The sequence below is a fragment of the Solanum verrucosum genome, unplaced genomic scaffold (assembly GCF_900185275.1).
Source record: "Solanum verrucosum unplaced genomic scaffold, falcon-dt-bn FXZP01000183.1, whole genome shotgun sequence".
In the NCBI taxonomy this organism is placed as follows: domain Eukaryota; kingdom Viridiplantae; phylum Streptophyta; class Magnoliopsida; order Solanales; family Solanaceae; genus Solanum; species Solanum verrucosum.
The window spans coordinates 1,772,886-1,796,262 of record NW_026020430.1 but is presented as its reverse complement, the minus strand read 5'-3'; the positions used below and the strand labels follow the sequence as shown (position 1 = coordinate 1,796,262).

The following is a 23,377-nucleotide window of genomic DNA, read 5'->3' as shown; positions in this document are numbered from 1 at the left end:
CTTGAATTTTGAAACTCGTAAAATTCAAATTTCGACTCCGTCTTCCATCATTTTGATAGCATTTCATTATGAAAATTGTGGCAGGTTAATTGTGTTGATCAAACCCTACATTTGCAGCGTTTTAACCACGAAGAAAAGAAGTTAATTAGTTAAATAATTAAGTTGGGATTTCATAAAAGTAAAACATGTGCAATCAACAAGTACTTTAGTTTTTCTAACACATGCAGTTTACTGATGGTGACAAATGTCTAATTAAAGTGTTTGGCTGCCAAACAAAATGGGATTTTTTTTGTAATAGAAAATAAAAGCATAAATTAGTTAAATAAAATGGTATAGTCTTTTTCTTTTCTCACCAAAACTTTGAGGACTAATCATCTTGAAACAAAACCTAAAAAATAAAATAAAAAATGTTGTTAGTGGAAGATCCAAGGAATATTAGACTATATACATTGGACAGCTACAAATTGTGGACCATATATGTGACAAGTGATTCAATAACTGAAATTTGACTTTGAATTGATTTTATCTTTTTCTTGCTCTATTTTCAAACTAATTATGAGAGACAATTTTCTAGTCGATTTTTTGAGTTACTATATGATTTTGTATTAATAGATTTATTGAAGAATTTTACATCAGATGAAAAAGAAACTAAGGGTCTCTCATCAGATGAAAAAGAAACTAAGGGTCTCTTTACTATAGCTCTCTTAATGAGGTTGAGTCAGATTCAAAATCTATTCATTACAAAGTTGAGTCAGGTCCAAAATCTCTATTCATTACGAGATTTCACATTTCAAATTTACTTTTCATATGAAACTTTATGATGTCTTTCTTTATCACATTTTTTTCCTTTTCCCTTTTTTTGTGGGGGTTGAGGGGTGGGGGTGGGGTTGGGGATACTCATCATTAGTGTAACTACTTGTTCTTTAGGTATTCCCAGTTAGGGTTTTGTTAGAATCAAAAGCATTTTATTCTTTCTTTTGTCCTTTCCAATTTTAGCTTCTTTTCTAAACCATGTCGTTTTGGACCTTAAATAGATTAGTGTTTCCCTTTCAATGAATTGAAAAGGGCCAAATATATCTCTATAATTCGAAATAGTTTATATATATTTCATTTGACTATCCCCCCATCAATTAGATCACTATTGTTAAATTTGGGTACAATTTTTTTTTTAATTTCGACAAATAAATATTTAGCAAACTCAGAATTAAATGACTCAGCAGTTGCCCCTAATTTTAAACACCAATTTTTATTTTGGAAATCCACTCATACCTGCCATGTATGAGAATATATTTGACCCTTTTCCGTTTAACATATTTTAATTTTGTTAAAAACATTCATTTTGGTGAAGAATTTCTTTTCTTTTTCCAACCGTGTATGTTAATTCACTCTCTTTTTATATTGACTGGACAATGATGTGAAAGTAGTTGTTAAAAAAATTAAATAGATTCATGGGGGTTACAAAAAAAAAAGAATTTAATTAATGTTCCTTCTCCCACCTGCAACTGCATGCACTATAAATTTATGCTTACCAATACATAAAAAAAAAACTACTTATTCCACTCAATGTCACAATAAAGATGATAATAAAGTGTAAAAAAACAGTTACAGTAAAAAGTACATGAAAAAAAAAGATCAAAAAGGGATAACGAAGATAAAAATAACTCAAACTGATTCCTTTCATTAGTTTCTAAATCATGTATTCGTCTCAAATTATTTGTCATAATTTATTTTTTTACACGTCGTTTTAAAAATATTTGTTCTACTATTAAAGTTTTGTTGAGTGGGAAATGGCGTTCATCTATATTGCTTGACTTTCATTGTTGAAATTTTCTCTACAAGACTTAATCATGAGACTTTATCGTGTAGAAAAAATTACACTTAATTCTTTATCCAATAGTACAATTTTATTTTTTTTAGATGCACCCACAAGTCAATTTTTTTATTTTATTTTTATTTATACCCTAAGAATCATTCAATGATCGTCCAAATTTTTAGTATGCAAACAGTTGATATTCCAGAAACTGACAATTTATTGCTTTTGAATCAAATCGTTTTTTTTAAAAAAAAAGAATTATTGGTCCAGTCATAATTCTCTCTATCTCTAATTACTTATCAATTTTTGAATTGACACACTTATTAAAGAAAAAATAATTAACATAGTGACTTACCATTTCACCCCTATTAATTATGAAGTGGGTGAATTAAAAATTAAAGTTTTTCAAAAAGTTCTACCTTTTTCAAAGTAATTAATTGATGGTACAATATGTAAATTTTTTTGTTATTTCTTGATTTGTCAAAATGGACAAGTAATTAGGGACAATTAAAAAAGAAAAAGTGAACAAGTAATTAGGGACATAAGGAGTATCAGATGAGCCTAATTAGTATTTAAGGAAAGTCCAGATTTAATATATATTATATAAAAAGAAACTTTTGATCTATGTACACAAATAATTTTTTAATTTTTGTTGGAACCGAATGGTAGAAATTAACAAACTAAAAGAGAAATAATATTTAATATGATTTAATTAATTGATCAAATATGAAAAAATCAATATAAAAGAACGAATAAAAACTATTAAGATAAAAATTTCCTTCTTTATAAAACTCTTTTAACGACTACTTTATGACTTCTATTGTGTTATTATGTGTTAGAGATTATTATTTTTAAATAGAAGTCCAAAATATTTTTTATAAGAAAAGGGTTACCTAAAATAAATGAAGTAAAACAATCAACATGGTAAATTCCTTAACCTTCCTTCGAGAAAAAGGTAAAATTCAAAATATAGTAATATAATCAAGATAAATTTTAATAATATTCTGAGTGTATAATTCTTTGACGAGATGTATTTTACTGAAGTACATATTAGTCAATCATTAATGTTTGAAATAAAATTACAAGACAGTTTGCATTTAAGGGTGTGACCTAATGGTCAATGAATTGATCGAGAATCTTAAGGTCTCAGGTTCAAAATTTTATGAAGACCAAAAATATTAGGTGATTTTTCTTATTTATCTTAGTCTTGATAGACAGAGTAACTTGAATAGGTATTGTGTAAAATTAATAGATACACAAAAGCTGGCCTAAGAGAGAGTTGACCATTAATATGCAACTTCTACAACATTTCCACTTTCATCCATCTTAATTACTCCACTACTAATCTATGGTCCTTAAATTAATTAATTTTTACGTTAGTAGTATCTCAGATGAACTGGCAAAAGAGAATAAATAAATATAGTCCTTAAATTAATAAATTAGTCATAGAGTTTCTTGTTTTATTTCCCTTTTTTGCCCTTCTCCTAAGTTGCAAATTTTAAGGTGAGAGAGAAAAAAAAACAAAGAATAATATTTAATACTCCTACCTTACATGGGCTGTCAGTAAAGAGGATTTATAGTTCCTTCTTCCTTTTTTATTTCCTAATTTGAATTAAATTCCAAAAACAAGTCCTTCCAAATCTCTATTTTATTTCTTTCTATATATATATAAAATAAAATAGCCATAACTCCTTATTTCCCTTCAGATCCCTTTTCTTCTTCTTTTAACAAAAAAAATAAAAATGAGAGATTTTGCTTCTTGTTTCAATGAATATGCTGTACAAGTTTCTGATAATACTTCTTGTTCTAGTTACTCAAACTCTGCTTGTATCCCTCCTTCTATAATTCCTTCAGTACAAAACACTGTCAATTGTTTGTACAAAGTCAATTTATCCAATAAAAAACATGTCTTGATCACAATTTCATGGTGCAAAACAAATGTAACACAAGGCCTAAGTGTACACTTTGGTGATGATCATCCAAATGTATTCAAACTCAACACGAATACGCGTCTTTTTAGGAAGAAAAAGGGGAGTAAATCAATGGATTTGGATAATTTTAAGGTTGAAATTATTTGGGATTTGTGTGGAGCTAGGTACTTAAGTAGTGGTCCTGAACCAATTGATGGATATTATGTATTAGTCATAGTTGATTCACAACTTGGACTAATTCTTGGTGATATGGCTGAAGAAGCATCATTAAGGAAGTTGAAAAATGGAATTCCAATGGCTAAATTTTCATTGGTTTCAAGACAAGAACATTTTTCTGGAAATACAATTTATTCAACCAAGGCTCAATTTTGTGATAATGGTAACATTCATGATGTTTTAATTCGTTGCAACGGCGAAAATGATGGACTAAAGCATCCTGTTTTGACAGTTTATATTGATAAGAAGATGGTGATTAGAGTTAAAAGATTGCAATGGAACTTCAGGGGAAATCAGAGTATTTTTTTGGATGGATTGCTTGTTGATCTAATGTGGAATGTTCATGATTGGTTCTTTAATCCAGCTTCTGGTATTGCACTATTTATGTTTAGGACAAGAAGTGGTATGGATAGTAGATTGTGGCTAGATGATAAAGACAAATTCCTCATCAAAGATCAAGAAAAAGTTGAATTCTCATTGTTGATCTATGCTTCTAAGAGCACACAATGAAAAGGTTCTTGTTTTTTCTTTATTTAAATCTTTAAAAAAAAAATCATCTTTGATAGATTTGAAATTGTATATTGAACTTTTGTGGCATTGTACTTGTAGATTGCTAGATTTGGAAGATTGTATGTTCCTGTGTTTTTTCTGTGTTGTTTGTTTGACTAATCTGGATTTGCGCTCTTTAGAGTAGACAAAAGAGTTGAGAGTCTCTTGACAATGATCATCATGTTCATTTAATTTCAATTATTTTCTTTGTCCAATTAGCCTACAAAGATTTAAAAAAAATTCCAAGAAAAAAAAGAAGTGCAATTTTTGAGAGACATGTTAAGGGAATCATACACACATGTTTGAGTTAGGTGAGTGTCTTCCCTTACCATAAGGCAATCAAAGTGAGATTGCCAGGTAGGTTCAAACAGATTGGATGTGATCTTTATTTAGATCTTTAATGATAACCACATTCATGTAGGCCCTTTTACCTCTTCTTTTTAATTGAATTTCTCATTAGTCATTGTTGTACTTTTACTTTTAGTCTATTACTAAGAATTATGGCATGATATTGTCATAGAAAGGCAGCAAGAAACATGCCATATGTAACCATAGTCTTAACTATATATTGTTCCAACCAAGTTCCTATGATGTATATATATTGGTATATACCTAAGTACTAGTTAGCTCATGTGTCTCTGCCTATATCAGTGGTGGATGTAGTAAATTCATCAAGTTTAAATTTTGGATCGCATATTCTCTCTCTCCATCGATCCTCGGCATGGAGAGGAGGATGGTTGGATCTAAGGAACTCACCTAGTTGGAAAAAAGCTACCAGTAATCAAGGCAACTAAACCATAAAAGATGAAAACTGAGTCAATACTCAACAATGTAGTAGCTTAGTGATCAATTAAGTGAGTACTGAAATTCCAGTAGAGATAAAATTAACGATTTTTTTATTTGAGTTACTCGATATTCGTATAATTAGTCAAGATGGTCCATTAGAAAATTAGGAGTACATAACTTCAAGTTGAGACAAGGGAACAAGGAGGAAAGTGGACCAAATCCAACTTGTGATTAATCTTTTGTTGGTCATAACTCATAAGAAAGGTACAACACTAAAACACTCTTATTCATCATGAACCCACCTCTAAATTGTACAAAAAAACTTGCACCTATCAAATTTGATCCTATTAAATGAATGAAAAAAGATATTTAATTTTCAAAATTAGTCCGTAAAAAGGAATTAAATAATAGGGTGGGTGAGAGTTGCTTAACTGTTTTAGGTATAATAATTTCACAATTTCATTTCATTAATTGTGATAATTAATATTGTTCCCCCTATTTTCTTTCTAGTTTTTCTGCAGTGGGATTTGTACGAAGAAAGAACTCAGTTGTGCCATACATCAGCATTTGGATAAGACAATGGAGATATTTTATTAATCATAAACCAATGGGGAAATGACAAAAGAGGAGAAAATAAATATGCATTGTCTTAAATGTGTTATGATTTTTAATTCTTAAAATTCTTTTAAAAATATATATAATATGTGTGGGAATTAAAATCACTGAATAGTGAGTGCCTACCATACATGCTGTACTTTCATTACTTAACAAAGTACCAGTTGTCATTGATTATTCGTAGTATTTATATATGGTGTATAATATGAATAATATAAGTTAGTACTAATTATCATTTCATCTATATTAGTTGTTCACTTTGTCTTTTACACATTTCTAAGAATATTTATACTCTTGGTAAAATTTAAATGTTTATCCATCCGTTATTGTTCACTATTCAATAACGTGGACAACTAATATGAAACAGAGGGAGTATTACTAATAAGAATGTCTATACAAGTCTTCTCTGCCCAAATTATGACGTATAGACTCAATCGCTTGAGCTAATCATAGACCAGTACCCCTCCAAAATGCAATAAAAATCACTAATCTTGACCATGAGTCATCTTGATCACCTATTGACCTCGTCCAAGTGAAACACTAATATTAAATTTTCATTTAGTTTTACCAAAAAAAATTCTTTTTTTTTATTTATAAAAGAAACGAATAGTCAAAATCCCAAAGAAAGGAATTCATTTTTATTAATAGGTTGATTACATGCCACTACTTAAAATTTTATAAAAATAGCTTGTGTGTTAGAAGTTCACCTCAAATTCGGGCGAATCATCGATAATTCTAATAAATTGACATTTATTTTGCACACACAAATCTTAACAGATTGTCGAGATTTTATTATAAATAACATCTCATAAAATATAAATTATTCACAAGTTCTAATAAATTGTCAAAAGTACCTACAGATAGGGAACTCGCTTTGCTTGCATGCATGTCTTGACAAATTGTCATGACTTGATTCTAAATTATGTTAAAACTTTGAAACAATTTATTCACAAGTTTTGAAAATTTGTCAGAGATGTTGAACATTTACAAGTCGAGATAGATTTTCGGAATTTTAGTGCAAATTATATTATAATTTGAAATGAATCATATACAAATCTTGAAGAGTCGTTATAATTTGAATGGATAGACATTTCACCAACATAATTTTGCTTCTAAATTGGTTTAAATCAATCCAACAATGCTATTCTTTAACTTTCTTTTGCCAAATTAATTCAAATTTATAAGTTCTGCATACAACGTTAACCACTCGGTGGAAACAAATAAGAAACAAAAATGATACGTAACATCATCAATATAATTTTATAAATAAAATCGAAAAAAAATAATGTGTACACACGCTTTAAACAACTTATTTTAATTTTATTTTTATAGCATACGGAGGAGAGAAGTGGAGTAGACATTCCTGAGGGTGTTTATATTTGCAAACTTTTGAAATGTTGGTCAAAAGTTAAATAGTTGGAAATTCAATTGGATCGAAATTTTCTAGGGTTTAGCCTCGATTCAACTAATTGATTTTCTTCATCGACGCTTCCCTGCTCATCGTCTTCAGCTTTCTCTCCGTCGCTTTCCAAGTGAGTTCATCTTCAAACCCTAGTTTCTATGTTTTCTTAATATCATTAGGGTTTCATTCTGACCTGTTGATTCATAATCAATTTCCTGTTTGTTTGTTGTGAAAATTTTATCTTTAGTCTGATTTTGCAGTTAATGATATATCATTTGTTGTTGAGTAGATTGATTGGATTTTGTATCACTTTTTTAGATCCGTTTTTCAATTTGTTTACGTGTGTTTAAAAGTAGATCTGTTTTTGTGATCGATTCATTTCATTGTTATACAGGTTCTTTCGCTGTTGGTAAATTAAGATAGAGTAGTTTCTTTTTATTTTTACTTGGATTGGATTCATGTTTGCGTAGTTTTGAAGCTCACCTAGTTTGTTAGGTCAGCTCCTAAAGGATAGGCTGTATTTGACTAGATGAAGATAAGAATAACATGCGTTGATTCAGTTAGCGAGATGACTCAATTCTGCAGTTCGAGTCCGTTGGGGGTAATTAAGAACCACAGTTGATCCATAGCGTGCGTTAGAAAATGATTATTAGGTTTCTCTTTTAGATTTTGTGGTTTCTTGCGTTATTATCTATAGGAGCATTGAGCTGTAGGACTATCTCAATTCATTTTATTAACATGAAGAGGAATGATAAGGTTGCTTAGGTATAACGTTCTTAGGGAATAAGTGAAAAAGAAATGTCTTTGTTTGCTTAAGTTGAGCTACAAAAATGAGAGACTAAGTGAATAATAATACAGTCTAATGGAAGGGTTATGTCTTTGCTATGCTTATTACTCATTTGGTGCAAAAATCACTTAAATCACGGAGCTAATTGGCTTATTCATTAAAACATGGTGGTGGTTGGACTTTACATATCTGTAACCATATAACCTTTGATGTTAATATGAGTTAAAATACCATCCTGTTTTTTTTTACCCCTGATTTAACTATGCCACCAACATATGTGATCAGAGCATTTGTGTCTTTTCTTCTTAATTCTCTTAATCAGAGGAAGTGGTATTATACTTGTTCAATGGGAATTTGAAGGTGCAAGCCATTGCTGTCATATGATCAGTGTGTTGCTGTTTCTTTTTGAATAGTTAAATCTTAAGAGTCTTGTTTTCCTTTTCACTAGATCCATTGAACTTGATTCTACTAAAAAGTAAAAACCATCTCACATCTCAGCCTTACAGCTTGACATAGCATCTATATTTTCTTTTCATTCTTCTTCAAGAGTTACAGTCACCATTAGAACTTACCAAGATTCATTTGAGAAAACAGAGACAACTCCCACTTAAAATGGAGATCTCACAGGGTGTTGCATCACCACCAGTTCATTTTGGTTCTTGGGGCAGGTTTGGGGGGGGGGGGGTGCTGTCTTTTTTGGTTATGCCATCTTATTAGTTTGCATGCTGCTTTACAGAGATGAATATATCACCATACGTTATGTTTTTAAGGAAAAACTCTCATTTACTTGCTATAGATAGAGTCTTCAATTAGGCCTGTAACACCCAGAGCACTCTGGCTCTGCTTCTTTGTTGTACTGGAGACCTTAATTTGGTGGATACCTTTATGCACTTTATTCAAATGACTGGATGTTCTACCTGTGCCTTCAGCCATATGCATTTCATGCACTTTCAAATATTATTTTATGCTGATGGACTACAAGTTCAATTGCACCTCTTTTCTAGAGTAAATTATTTTATGCAAAGCTTGTTTTAGTTATTTAAGCATCCATGAAAGATTCACTTCTCTCGTAGTGTGCCACAAATATGTTAAAAAGAAAAAGAAAGGAATGCTGCGGATATTAACCATCCTAACGTGGTTCAGGTTAAACTGATTGGTTATATTCATTTTATTATGAGATTGTAAATTTACAAGTTATTGAATAACACAGGATGTCAGAAGAAGCACCTTTCTATCCCAGAGAAAAGCTTGTTGAGAAGCAAAAGTTTTACCAAAGCGTCCACAAGCACACATACTTGAAAGGTCGTTTTGACAAGATCACCTCAGTGGCCATTCCAGCTGCTTTGGCAGCTTCTGCTTTGTTTATGATTGTGAGTTTTTTTGAAATTTTTCTAGATTGCTTTATCTGCTGTCTTGAATCAACTCTAATGGTATTCTGGATTATATTTCAGGGGAGAGGGATCTACAACATGTCTCATGGCGTAGGGAAGAAGGAATAAATGGTGGCTTCTGCTCGACCATTGTTCCTATGGTGGCTGAAGTTTGAAAGGGAGATAATTTCGGACCTGTTTGTTCTTTTGTGGATTTTTAATTATCAGTAGCTAATACTAGTCACTTGGACGCAGACAATAGAACATGCCGATTTATGGCATATGCTATCAGTACTCCGCAGCATAACACATTTTCTCCTCTGTTTTGGGGTTCTGCATATTTGTATTAAACGGTGTTTGTGTGGAAATAAGCATGTCAATTCCTGTCTCTCCTTAACCCTGTATTATGTGATCCCAACCATAAATGTTTAAATATCCTGCTGAGCTTTTGCCTATATATTTGATTAAATCATCTACTCTTTGAAAGTTTTATATTTCTTCAAAATCAAAACGCTATAAGTTACGTTATATTCACTTTATTGTTGATGAGAATTTATATATGAGACTTAAACTAATATGCGATTGGTAGAATCACCATGGCCTAGGAGATTTGATTTTGTAGCTCTTTAAATCCAATTTTCATCTTGCCTACTACACATCACGAGCAAAACATCGTTATAGAAACATGGTATTTTGAGCTCTTCAATTGACGCCAAGTTCGGGATTCTACACTATGCTATATATACTACTTACATGGATCACTGATACTGTGTTAAAAAAAGAGAAAAGAAAAACAAACCTATCCATTCTCAGGCTAGTATAAGCTAAAACATCTCAAACGCAATGTCCTCTCCTATACTTTTGAACTCTTTTTGAGACTTGGCAATCTCCTTGTTCTGTTGGTTGGTATCAGGGATTACATTTCCCAAGTCACAGAATCTAGGCAGTTCTGGAGGTGTTTCACATCGTATCAACGCCCAGTTCAGTCCCTCGAAGAACGGATGCTGCTTTATCTCTGCAGCTCCTTTCTCAGCTCCCAACCTATTCTCTGGTTCCTTTTGCAATAACCGTCTGATCAAATCTCTCACACTAGAGCTAACCACAGGATATGAAGGGAACTTGAGACACTGAGAAACCACATTTGCTAATGTATCCTCATTTCCTGGTCCTTTGAAAGGTGTCCTTCCATATAACAGTTCATATAGAAAGATACCAAAGGTCCACCAATCTACTGCACTGCCATGACCTTCTCCTTTGATAATCTCTGGAGCCAGGTACTCATGGGTGCCAACAAACGAGTTGGATCGGGCATCAGTTGGCTCCACCACGAGCTGTGGCAAAGGTGTGACTTGTGCAGCTATGTCAGCCTTTAGCTTACGTGTCTTTGATGTTGCAGATAAAAATCTAGGGGTGAAGCAGGATACTTGCCAGGATGGATGTAGGCAAAAGGGGTCTATGCAGCTAGATTCCGAGCATGGACTGGACGTCTTTGGAGGCTTAATCACAGGAGAACATGATTTCACCAACATAGGATTAACAACACACCTAAGAGACAAATCAAAATCGGACAGCATGATGTGACCATCTTCTCGAACCAAGACATTCTCTGGTTTTAAGTCTCGGTAGATGACTCCAAGCATGTGAAGGTATTCCAAAGCAAGAAGAACTTCAGCTACATAAAATCTGTGTAAAGAATAAGAACAACAGAATAATGTCAAGATCACATAGCAAACCACTGAAACTGCGTCTCACGAGATGAAAATGACAAACTGCTCCCATCACCAGATTACTGAGAAACATTAGGAAGACTTGTCCAACAAAGTAACTTACAAAGCACAAGATATTTACTAAAACACAAGTATTTTGGAAAGTTATTCAGTAAAATTTGAAAGAGTAGGCTCGACATGTTAGGTGTCACCTCATATACTAAACTTTAAGAAAAAGAATGATTGGAAAGACAGGTTGCGTATCTCAACTCATTCACCAGAAACTAACTCGATAAAGTCTCCATACAAAGTGGGAATTCACTTCCGGATGCGAGATGAAGCATGTGGATGCCATGGAGAAGATATGCAAGTTCAGTGACAAGTCACTTTCATTGTTCACATATTTTCACTACATTTTCTTCTTCTCCACTTCTTCGTTTGATTCACCCCTTCTACCCACTTCCCATGTTTCCGTTGAATCGACTTTTATCTCTGTTCATATCACTAGTTGCTAATGATTTTGACTTTAGCAGCCTTCAATACTTTGCATCCACTGGAATATGGGACACTCTTCAATCAACAAAAACATATATAACAAACATTCAAGGAGTTCTAATCCACTGAGACATGCTCAAGAACAATCCTTCGTGAGGGTTGGAACATGGAATGACCAAAAAGAAGAAATTAAAGGAAATTGGAAGATTATTTGACATAACTAGACCCCTGAGCTTTCCGAAAATTACAGGAAACCCCTTAAGCTTAGCAGAGTAAGAGATTTCCCTATAAGTTTGATTAACCTCCCCTGATTAAGTCAAATTGAATTCTAATTTTGTTGAATAAAACAAGTGATAGCATAAAGCAAGCTATTATCCATCAGCAAGTGACAAGTAAAAGTCATTTTGTGGGATGCAAAAGAGAATCTAGTTTATTGAAGAAAGATATTTCTAAAGTCTTAATGTAAGGGCTTCAAAACATGCGTAGCTTCGTCAACTGGATAGCAATCATGAAAAAGAGAGTGACCACAAAATATATCTGCCCACCTATATTACCTGTTATAGGAAAGAATAGTTCTATTTGCAGATTTATTTGCCTTCTCTCTTGGAATCTAGATTAAGAATAGACATAAACAAGAAATAGTTTCAGGGAAGAAGTAACTATAATAAAAGTAACCTGACTGCTTGTTCAGAGAAATTCTTGTTGGCTTGCTTTTGTCGGAGCACATGCAGATCACCTCCTGGACAATATTCCATCACTAAACATGAATATTTGTCATTGGTAATATGAGCATAGAGTGTAGGAAGAAAAGGATGATCCAGTATTTGCAGTATTTCTTTTTCAGTCTGCGCTCTTGTCATCTTCCTCCTGCTGGTCAGAAAGTCATTGTCCATAACTTTCACAGCAAACTGACAGTTTGTGCCCATTAGCTCAGACAGATAAACAGTCCCAATGTCCCCTCCACCAAGTTTTTTAAGCATCTTAAATTGCTTCAAACTAATGTTTCCATGCTGCTTCTGAATACAACGAATGGCTTCCCATCTCAAATCTACGGACATATGAGGCCGATATCCACTACGGCTAGACCCACTGCGATAGCTTTCTTCGCTAAGGCTTGTGGTGCTGCTGTAATCCCCAATGCTACTCTTTGAACTTTGAGATATCTCTCCTTTTTCTCTTGATAATGATCTTTCATCACCTTTTTTAACCATACATCTTGTTCTGTTACAACTACTTGATCTGAGACCAGGTTTAGTAACACTTGATTCCAGAATATATGTGCTAACTTCTATACTATTTTCACCACATGATTCTGAAGGTTCTTTATCCTCTTCTCTCTGATCATTCCTCAGTACATATTCAGGTGTCTGACAAGGAATCTCACTGGTACTACAACTCAAATAATTGTCAATTCCACCATTAGATTGCTTGGAACTGTTGGTGAGAGCAGAAATGACGTTCTTCTTAACAAACATTCTGCTTCTGGAAACTGGTCTCATCAAACTTGGACTGCTAGAAGTAGGTCTCATGACTTTATTTCCAGTAATAGAAGTACATGAGCAAGAGACAAGATAAGAATCTAGTGCCTGCTCTTTGTTGGATGGGATTACCGTTGTTGGAGCTTCATCTGAGACAGACATTGTCTGGGCTTCCACTTTATTAGCAGAAGTGGCAGTTGAAGATTGTGGTAGTTCCAGAAATAATTTCCGCTCTGATACTTCTTTCAAGTAACCAGAACCAATATCAGTAGAGTGAGGACAAGCCTCCTTTCCATCTGAAATTTCACTTATTTCTGCTCCATGTTCCATTGCACCTTTAGAAATATGGCAAGAATAAGCAGCATAAGTAGATTTTTCTTTAGTAGGTACATGTTCATATTCAGTAATCTGATCAGAAATATTTGACACACTCCTATCTGGGATGAGGGATATCTCCACTAAATTCCCTACACCTTCATTGACAGTATGTTCAGGGACATTATCCTGAACATCAACAGGTCTGTAAAGGCTTTTGACAGCCCCTGTCTCTGAGACGCCTGACAGCCTGGACGCTTTTGACGACCGCTTCTTCACAGCAGCAAGCTCTGATGCCTGAGAGATGCATAATCCTCTGAAGGCCTGCTTCAAACTTGCAGGCTCAGAATTATCAAAACCTGATGCTCGAGAGGGGCTAGATCGCATTGGTCTCTTCATTGCGCTTTTGTTGAAAGCATCTTTGACACCCTGTTCTGATTTACTCACACCTCTACGGGGAGTCCTAATTTCTATAGCTTCAAACAGCTTGTTAATATCATCCTTCATACAATACTGTTTATCGGTTGCAGGATTTAAGTCCTCTATTGACTCGGTAATTTCACTAGTACCAGGCAACCCACCCATTGCTTCTAGAAGCATATCTAAGACGATGGACAAAAGCAAGTCCGATGTGGCCACCAAAAGTCTATCTAACCCGTCTCAGACTAAGCAATATGGAGAGAAAGAAGCAGACAAATGGAACATTGCATCAAAAGACCTCCAAAATGGTTGTTGATCATATTGACAACTGCCTCTTTACTGCATTCAGTATGCAGCAGCATTTCTTATCTGCTACAAATGAAGAAGTTCAGCAAATCACAGATGAATAATTAATTCATAAGATAAATTGAGTCATTTAAATCCAGAAAAAGGATTTATACCACCACATGCTATGTCCTTTGTAATGCTTCTGTTTTAATTACTGCAGTTGGGAATTGAAGATAAAGGACTAAGCAGTCCACTAAATTATAAACCTGCCGCTAAAATTTATGCCATTGTACACCTATCTGTAGCATCTACAGCCAGTTGTAAATATGTTCTTTAAAGACAACCAATTTAAAAATAAAACTGTGTAGATTTTGGTACTACTTTAGACAACCACCATGAATGACAAGTTTAAAAACAATTAAGTTTCCAACATAACTTTAACTCTCTTGCTCACTCATTAATTCTCAAAACTGTTAACTAACATAACCACTTCATTTTTCTATTTCATCATAAGTTCTAAATTGTCAGGGTCTATCGGAGACAACCTCTCTACCTCCCAAGGTAACTCTCCCCAGACCCGACTTGTGGATTGGATTACACAAGTTTGTTGTATCATAAGTTCTAAATAACATTAATTGTATATATACATTGTTCCAACTATTTCATTGCACTTGTTTTCATGCAAATTTAGAGCCCAAGTTTCAAATCAAAATCCACCAAATCAAGCTACAATTTGAAAAATCCAATATAATACACAGAATTATCAGCTAATCTAAGAAAAAATAAAATCCAAGAATAACATTAGAGAATAAGGCAACCCAGAAAGAAAGTTAAAACCTTTTCAATATTTAATAGGGATCAAGAAACAATAAATCTCCCAGCTTTATGAAAAGAAAATGAACCAACAAAAGCAAATAGGATCTTACATATATTTCAATCAAGAGCAGAATAAACAAAACCCAGAAAGGAGAAGCAGCTTTAAGACTACCAACTGCAAACATTTTTTTAAAAAGGAAGAAAGACAAGTATAAAGTTTCCACCTTTAAACAACTAACATATAAGGAAAATGAAAGAGATAAAGCAACAACCTGAATCAAAAAAAGGAAAGCTAAATCTCCATAGTACAAAGAAGAAGAATAGGGGTAATTTGAAGGTGTATGCGCATGTGAGAGAGAAGGGTGAAGGTCAAGACTCAAGAATGAGAAAGTTGAAAACTTTGAAGGAAAAAGAAGAAACCCCATAAGTGATTACTACTTTTAGAGAGAGAGAGAGAGAGAGAAAAAAAAAAAAAAAAAAAGAGGGTGAAATTGAATGAGGAAAATCACGAGAAATGACACTGTTGTTTTGCTCTGTATATTTGTCTTTCTCTCTGTATATATCTTTCCTATGTTTGGGGAACTCCAAATTGGCGGAAAAGGGGAAAAAGCTTACACTGCAGAGACGAACAAGACTTGAGGGCCATTGTATTCCAAATCCCAATTAAAGACAAGTATTGTCGTAAATTGCCTAATTAGTAAAATTAATTAAAATAAAATTATATCGTTAGGTTAATTTAATTGATTGTAACGGGTTATTTCTATGTTTCAAATTATCATATCAGCAACGTGCTGCTACAATAATAATAATTTACAATATGCTTTAATTGAGATAGAGTGTACATCGACATTACATCTACGCAAATTGATTTAAATAAGATGCTGGCAATTGTTTAACATTAAATGAAAAGGTCAAGTTTTAGTATAAATAAGTAGTTGGAAATTGTTTAACAACATTAGATGAAAAAATGTGTGCACATATATTTACAATAAATAAAATTAAATTCTAATACAGTACCTGGTAGATAGGGCTCTTTATTCGAAATGCTGATTTTCTTTAAAAAGCTTCTCAGTACACTCTCTAACACGTTACTTCCTCTATTTCAAAATATTTATCCCTCTTACTAAAAAATATATGTATATATCAGAATATTTATCATTTTATAAGCTCAACATAAAATAATTTTTTATATTATTGTTATTCTTGAAAATTATAAATATCTTAATTATGACACATAAATAGAATAAATATTTAATAAAGATAAATTATATATTATGAGATAAATAAAGATAAACTAGTCAAACATGTCTTCTCATTAATATATTCTTAAGAAGCATATATAAATAAAAAATGTGACAAATATTTTAAAACAATAGGGTGCTACTCTACTTAATGACATGGTCTGCTTTCTGGTGTGCATTGGTTTTGAGGTGGGGTGAGCTTGCGGGGGGGGGGGGGGATTTGAACTAGGGGACATAAAGAGGTTGATAGAATAATGTGTTTTTGACTGTTTATTCATCTTTTAATTTACCTTTTTAATTAAATTATGACTTTTTTGGTTACTATTTTCATTTTGAGAGAAAAAGTTGAGCTGGAATTTGATCATTTCTCCTCCATTTCAATTTCAAAATTCGAAAGAAACTTGCTTCTACTTTAGACATTGCCCAAAGATAAAAAAATATTCAAATATTTGGCGGCCGTTTGGTTACAGAAATTAGGAGGTTATTCCAATATAAATTTGTTTAATATTTTATCATAAACATTAACGAAAATCAAGATATAATTATCACAATATAATAAATTATTTATCTCAAATAAAAAATAAAATTATATATTTTTATTAAACAGTAATCCTAAAATAACTTTCTTTTATACCAAACTTAAGGGCTCATAAGACATTTTCACTCTATTGAATTCTATTGAGTCGAATATTTAATCGAATATTCGGAGGTTAGGCTTTAAATGAATCAAAATTATTTTAGTAGATTTATCAGACACACGTCAAAGTAATCATACCTGTATAAAGTTCGAATATAAATGCATAGAGGAAAAAAACATTTGGCAGTTGAAACTTTGAAGTCTCTAGGTAGGGATATGAATTTAATTTGGAAGAACAGTTGTGTACATCATGGGACCAAAATCTTAACCATATGTGATATGACCTAACCTTCAAACCTTTAATTCATTTGACAAACTTGTACAACTAACTAAATTTGATTCTTAATCTTAATTAATGGTGCGCTCGAAAGACACATCTTATATATAATTGATAAATGTGTGTACGAAAAACACATAACTAAAAATTATATTAATGCCATGTATTAAATATTAGACGCAGATAAATTTTTACCTTAATATATTATGTATTATTGATAAATTAACATGATGAGGTAACAAATTTGTAATAGTATGTAATAATTAGAGAAAATGATCAAAATGGTCTTTCATGTATGAGGGTTGCTTTATGTTGATCCTTAATATATTCCACATGATCTATATGGTCCTTAATGTATTATAAAAGAGGGTCATTTTGGTCCTTAGCCCTAAAAACATAAAAAATGTTAAAAAATATATATATTTGCAAGCGGTGTTACCTTTTCAGTATATATATATTAAAACAATTCACATATACTATTATATCTTTTTCAAAAAGTAATAAAAACAAACCTTTTTTGAATAAATTTCTGTTCTAAAAATAATCTCATAAAATATAATAATGCTACACATTTATTTTTATTTTTATATAAAATATCAAAAGAAAAAAAAAGAAAAAGCAAAGGAAGAACAGAAAAATAAAATAAAAAGCAAGTTTGTCGAGGTTCAAACTCATCAACTGAGCTACACGCTCCTTTATATAAAAAGTTTAAACATCGTATAATATATATTTTCATTCTTTTCTGTCTTTTAATTATGTATAAAATAAAAAATTTCAACAAAGCAGTGTCATGTAACATTTCTTGAGCCTTCCTAAATCCGCTCTGCACCTCGTGACTCATGAGTTTATTAGTTCAAGGAAAAAAGGTCTGATATACCTTCAACTTTGTCATTTGAAGTTGATATGTCCCTCGTTATGAAAGTGGCTCATATATATCCTTACTGTTATACAAACGGCTCACATATACCTCTATCGTTACAAAATTAGATCACATATACCTTTCATTAACGGAAGTGAAAAAAATTAGTTTTAAATTTATATTTTTTACTTTTAATTTTTTTTAAAAAATAAAATCATTTAGTGGTATATATATGATCCTTCTAGCAAAGTTCAAGGTATATTTTAATCTTTTTCATACATAAATTGCTTTTTGACTTCTTTGATTATCATTATTTGAGTTTCGTATTCTTATTCTTATTTTCTTTCATTCCTTAGTGTAAAGAAAAAAAATTAAAACTAATTTTTATATTATAATTTAAGACTATTTTTTTCGGTCATATTGTAATTTAGTTTTGTATTTGAAAAATAAATAAATTAGGCATCTATAATAAATTTTTAAAAAAAATTAGTGAAACATAATTAATAAACTTGACCATCAAAATAATAAATTTAAATTAGTCATTAAAATAAAAAAAAATAGTCAGAAAAAATGTGTGAGGACTGAGGAGGATTAAATATACTCATATGAGATTATATTTTTTAACAAAATATTTTTAAAAATTACATTAAAATTAATTTTTTCACTTCCGTTAGAGAAAAATGATATATGTGAGTCATTTGTATAACAGTGGGGATATATATGAATCAATTTTATAATGAGGAACATAATAATTCTAAATGACAAAAATTGAGGAGTATATCAGACCCTTTTTCACATAGTTCAATATAAATATGAGATGTTGGTAAGGTTTTTATATTTCCCCGTAATTATAAAATGAGCAATTTTCACATATAGCAAACATAAAAATCAAATTTGTATGTTATGCCTATAGTTTGTATAATTGCGCTCCATAGCAAACTTTATGTTTGCTATGGAGCATCAGATTGTATAACTCGCTGACTCCTCTTCAGATTTGTATAATTTCGCTAACAGCCGTTTGTATAATCACTATCAGCTTCTCGTTTGTATAAATCGCTGGCAGCCTCTCAATTTAATTTTATGTGTTTGTATATGTCGTGCCGTAATTTCCCTATCTCTAGAAAAATTACTTTTTGAAATATTCTAAGTATAAAACACTAAAAGGAAAATACTTAGAAAGAGTCGCCACTTAATTTTTTTAAAGAAATTAAGAAGACTTATAATTTTCAAAGATTTAAACAAAAAAAATCATTTGAAAATACCAAAGAGGGTTCGGGGTTCAATTTACACTTCGAGAAGGGTTTAAGCTTTCGAAGTGTCCGCTAACATGCGGTTGACCTGTGACTTGACTAAATATTTGACTGTTTTTGGAAAAAAGTGATTTAACATAAGAAAATAATAATTTACAATATTTGATTGATTTTGAGAAAATAATTAAATAGATGACACATTTTATTTTATTTTTTATTCTTTTTTTAGAGAAAAGGGACCCAAAAATGAAACATTTGACTCGAAATACAAGTGATTAGAATTTTAATAAAACTGAATTAATTAGAATTTATTTAATTAATTTTAAAATAACTTAAACCAATTTAATATATTAAAGCATGAAAATCATTTCAAATTAATTGTAGAATAAAAGTTTTAACTAATATTTTTTGAGAAAATGACAAAGTAAGTATTTATAATAATAATTTACATTATTAGATTAACTTTGAGAAAATAGTTAAACAAAGAGCAATTTTTATTTTTTAAGAAAATGGGACCTTAATTGAGATATTTGAATTAGAGACAAGTAATTAGAATTTTAACGAAACAAAATGAGTTGGTTTTTATTTGAGTCATTTTTGGTTTATGAAAAACTATTTTAAACTAATAAAAGAAAAAAGAAAGTTTTGACTAAAGATTATAAATGACAATACAAAAATTGATAAAATGAGATTTGTTAGAAACAAAACAACACAGAAATAGCTCGTCTTTTGGGGGATCCAACTAAGTTGATTTACGATTATAAAGTTAGAGTTAAACAACAAATAATAAATAATCACAATTAAATAAGTATAAATTAGGCAAATGACATAGTATAAGAAAGAAATTACTTTCTTTCCCTACTCTTTCATTAATTACCAAAAATCCCTTTTTTTAGTGTTTTTCGGATACATAATATAGCAGTGCAGATACTTAATGTAGCAGCGCGGATACTTTAATTAATAACGGGCGGATACTTAAATTATTAAGTTGTTAGCAGCACGGATACTTAATTAACGGGCGGATGCATAATATAGCAGCACAGATACTTTAATTAATAACGGGCGGATACTTAAATTATTAAGTTGTTAGCAGCACGGATACTTAATTAACGGGCGGATGCATAATATAGCAGCGCGGATACTTTAATTAATAACGGGCAGATACTTAAACTAATAAAGTATCCGATTAAGTTGAATTGGGGGAAAATAAGGGATTTTTGTATTTTAGTAAAAGAGTAGGGAAATATTGAGAATAGGTAAAGAAGTGTTGTGTATTTAAGTAATTTTTCCATTAAATAATTAGCGAGTAAGGGAGAAATTTGAATTTGGGCCCCCTTTTGAGCCAATTTCGTTGTTGTTTTTGGAGTTTAACACAATTCCCATTTTTGGTAGACAACTGATGATATCAGTGTATATCGACATGTATATCAACCCTTTTCATTTATTTCTTGCTTCCAAACACCTGTATTTCACTCCAGCCCTGTATTCCTGCGTTTTTGACCTATAATCCGTATTTTCCAATTGTATATCAGTGTATACAGAGGGTATATTAGCCCCTTTTTTTTTTAACTTTTCGGAGTCTGAAAATTCAATTTTCAGCCCCCCTATATACCGTCTTCAACCTGTACGCCAGTTTCGCAATTCGACATGGGGGCTGACTCGAGAGAAGGGAGGAATATTGGGGCCTTTATGGCCCATCAGAAATGCACAAGGGGTAAGGTTGGGCCTTTGGACCGAAGAGATGCAAGGATAGGAAATGAGAGTCCAAAATGGATTCGGGGCAGATTTCACATGCAAAGAAAGAGTGATAAGAGGGTTAGTCCGACGCATATCTAGCAAAATAATTCAAAACAAAATTAAAAAAAAAAAAAACTCAACTATAATGCCATTGTAAAAGAAAATCACAACGCAATGCTTTTGGATTAAAAAAAATGTATCAGTAGCTAATCCAAGGTTGATTGTCCTTGATTACAGATATTGGCAAATGCATATTAAAAGAAAATTAATACCATATAAATGATTTAAGAGAGTTTGGCATGGAGAAACATTTATTACAATGAAAAAAGAAGAAGCTAAAACTAAAATAAGGAAATGGAAAGCAACTTTGTCATTTTCATACACTATCCAAAGTAAGAAATAAAAGGAAAACGAAGAGGCCAAAGGCAGAATTGCAGCAAGCTTATCACTTACAAATTCATGTTCTTAAACAAATTGGTGTGATAACCACGTTGAGAGCCTTTAAGTCCAATGGTTAAGCACATAGATCAATGTAGTCTCAGCACATATTTAGATAACTATCACATTTTTGCTGCCTAATAATCTAAATTAAACCAAATACTGGGCATCTAATTTAAAGCTCACGGTTAGGCATTCGATTAAATGAAAATGAGTGTTGGAACGAGCCAAGGTTTGGAAGGCAACAAAATCTCGTCCTTGACCTTAAGTCCACTATGAGTAGCAAATGATTTTTGACGGGAATCTAAATGAAACAGAGACAACACAAGCTCAATTCTAACATGACATATTGGACCATAAGATTGTAACAAGACTCAAATGAAGAGGAAAGGAAATTATCAAATCCAGAAGCATAATAAACAACATGCTACTGCCACAACTACTAATTCTGAGACTGGTCTGATTTTAAAGACAATAACAAATAACAGCCCACAACAAACAGAGGGATGGACACTTGGGTAGGACAATGCAAACACGACAATATGTTCGATTCGGCAGATTCAGGTGTACAACAACAGAGACATACTAGCAACTTGTTAAGACCGAAACGAGTTTAAACCAAGAAAAATTAAGCTATGAGACTAAACATTTGGAAGGATTCGCACTATTTTAACTACATTTGAATGCTAAGACGACAAGAACGATCGATTAAGTCGACGAGCAAAAATAGGATAAAGCTTAAATCACAAAGCCGCAAAGTTCAAAATTCTATTTTATTTTTTTAATTATTTTTTATGAAACTATGAAAGAATCAGTGAGAAATAGCTTGATGAACTAGCTTCTAATCACAATACATGAGCTATAGCAATAGATAAGAGAAAATAAAGACCATTTTAATTAGTAATATCTCATCAACAAACAACTCACAATACTATATCATTTGAAAAATGTTACAAACTAACAATGAACTGTCCCAAAATAATGATCCATTAGGTGGAAAACAAAATAGAACATACATCATTCGAAAGGAAAACGAGAGGCCGGAATAGGGACATTACCTTCTGCGGAGCAGCGAGACTAGGACAAACGAGCTGAGAGCAGCGACTTTTCTACCACGAAATCTCAATATGAACAGCAAGCCAAGAGAATCTGAGTGGCGAACCCTTTTGGAACTTATAATTAGAGAGCTAAATATAAAATTCGCAAGTGTAAAACAACTATTGCCTAAGAATCGAACTCCAAAAAAATTTTCTCCCTTTAACAGTGATTGAAAAAGGGAATATATAGAAGAAGAAAAATCGTTTTTGGGGGGGGGGGGGAATCCATTGAGAATTCAAACAACAATTTCAATCCCCTCCGTTATTTTTGAAAACAGTAATGGGGATAGGAAAAAAACTGATTTCCGTGAAAAAGGGGGGAAATAGAATGTAAGGGTTTGTCGTTGAGGTTGCTAGGGTATGGGTTATGCAGGGTAGTTGGGCGAGACTTCCGAATTTGCAGCGCGATTTTCGCTGGGATTTCGTCTGGCGTCTGGTTTCGTGAAGAAGAAAAGTAACAGGGGTCGGTTAGTGTACTGTATTTGTGATGGGTATTTGTTTAAATGAGTTTCTTTTGTGAAGGGAAACAATAAATGGGTCGGGTCAGTTATCAAGAGTGGGCTGGGAATGGAATGGGGCTGTTGGAAATTTGAATGGGAACGTTGGGTGGGCTGGGAATAAGGCTATGGGCCGCCTGAAATTATTGAGTGAAGGGCCCAAACATAAAGTCTTTGGTGGGTTTAAACTTTAAAGTGAGGTATAACTAAGTGAATTAACAACCTAGCCAAAGAGAATTTAATTTGCAAATTCGGCCAAAACTTAAATAGGACGAATTAATATAATTAATTAATGAGTTTCTTAATTTTAACGAAATAAAATAATTAACTCAATATACTAATGACTCAAAATGTAAA

The 23,377-nt window shown here is 32.0% G+C and overlaps 3 protein-coding genes and 1 non-coding gene across 6 annotated transcripts; 2 read left to right on the top strand and 2 right to left on the bottom strand.

The window, feature by feature from the left end:
* The first annotated feature begins 3,511 nt into the window (after nt 1-3,511).
* On the top strand, nt 3,512-4,548 carry LOC125807551 (uncharacterized). The gene has a single exon (XM_049487280.1). The coding sequence runs from the start codon at nt 3,556-3,558 to the stop codon at nt 4,468-4,470; it is 915 nt and encodes a 304-aa protein (XP_049343237.1). The 5' UTR covers nt 3,512-3,555; the 3' UTR covers nt 4,471-4,548.
* A 1,742-nt stretch (nt 4,549-6,290) lies between these two features.
* Nucleotides 6,291-6,450, bottom strand: LOC125808086 (U1 spliceosomal RNA). The gene has a single exon (XR_007441685.1). It is a non-coding gene; the product is annotated as a U1 spliceosomal RNA (small nuclear RNA).
* An 823-nt stretch (nt 6,451-7,273) lies between these two features.
* On the top strand, nt 7,274-9,873 carry LOC125807931 (uncharacterized). Its single transcript, XM_049487683.1, has 3 exons — nt 7,274-7,442; nt 9,310-9,469; nt 9,551-9,873. Exons 2-3 carry the CDS (start codon nt 9,311-9,313, stop codon nt 9,596-9,598), a joined length of 207 nt encoding a protein of 68 aa, XP_049343640.1. The 5' UTR covers nt 7,274-7,442; nt 9,310; the 3' UTR covers nt 9,599-9,873.
* A 271-nt stretch (nt 9,874-10,144) lies between these two features.
* Nucleotides 10,145-15,446, bottom strand: LOC125807534 (serine/threonine-protein kinase D6PKL1-like). 3 transcript variants are annotated; one of them, XM_049487259.1, is made up of 3 exons: nt 15,260-15,446; nt 12,346-14,255; nt 10,145-11,152 (listed from the first exon to the last, which is right to left on the bottom strand). In XM_049487259.1, exons 2-3 carry the CDS (start codon nt 14,061-14,063, stop codon nt 10,294-10,296), a joined length of 2,577 nt encoding a protein of 858 aa, XP_049343216.1. In that variant the 5' UTR covers nt 14,064-14,255; nt 15,260-15,446; the 3' UTR covers nt 10,145-10,293. The 3 variants fall into 3 exon arrangements, with proteins under 3 accessions (XP_049343216.1, XP_049343217.1, XP_049343215.1); XM_049487260.1 differs by lacking the exon at nt 15,260-15,446 and adding an exon at nt 15,098-15,119 and having other exon boundaries at nt 12,346-14,252; XM_049487258.1 differs by lacking the exon at nt 15,260-15,446 and having other exon boundaries at nt 12,346-14,322.
* Nucleotides 15,447-23,377: the final 7,931 nt, after the last annotated feature.

What these genes read in the sequence shown, in the direction of transcription:
- LOC125807551 (XM_049487280.1), top strand. Translation starts at nt 3,556, where the DNA reads ATGAGAGATTTTGCTTCTTGTTTCAATGAATATGCTGTACAAGTTTCT.
- LOC125807931 (XM_049487683.1), top strand. Translation starts at nt 9,311, where the DNA reads ATGTCAGAAGAAGCACCTTTCTATCCCAGAGAAAAGCTTGTTGAGAAG. An exon ending in CTTCTGCTTTGTTTATGATT is followed by an intron (nt 9,470 to 9,550) that starts GTGAGTTTTTTT and finishes ATTATATTTCAG; the next exon opens with GGGAGAGGGATCTACAACAT.
- LOC125807534 (XM_049487259.1), bottom strand. Translation starts at nt 14,063, where the DNA reads ATGCTTCTAGAAGCAATGGGTGGGTTGCCTGGTACTAGTGAAATTACC. An exon ending in TTCTCTGAACAAGCAGTCAG is followed by an intron (nt 11,153 to 12,345) that starts GTTACTTTTATT and finishes TTCTTTACACAG; the next exon opens with ATTTTATGTAGCTGAAGTTC.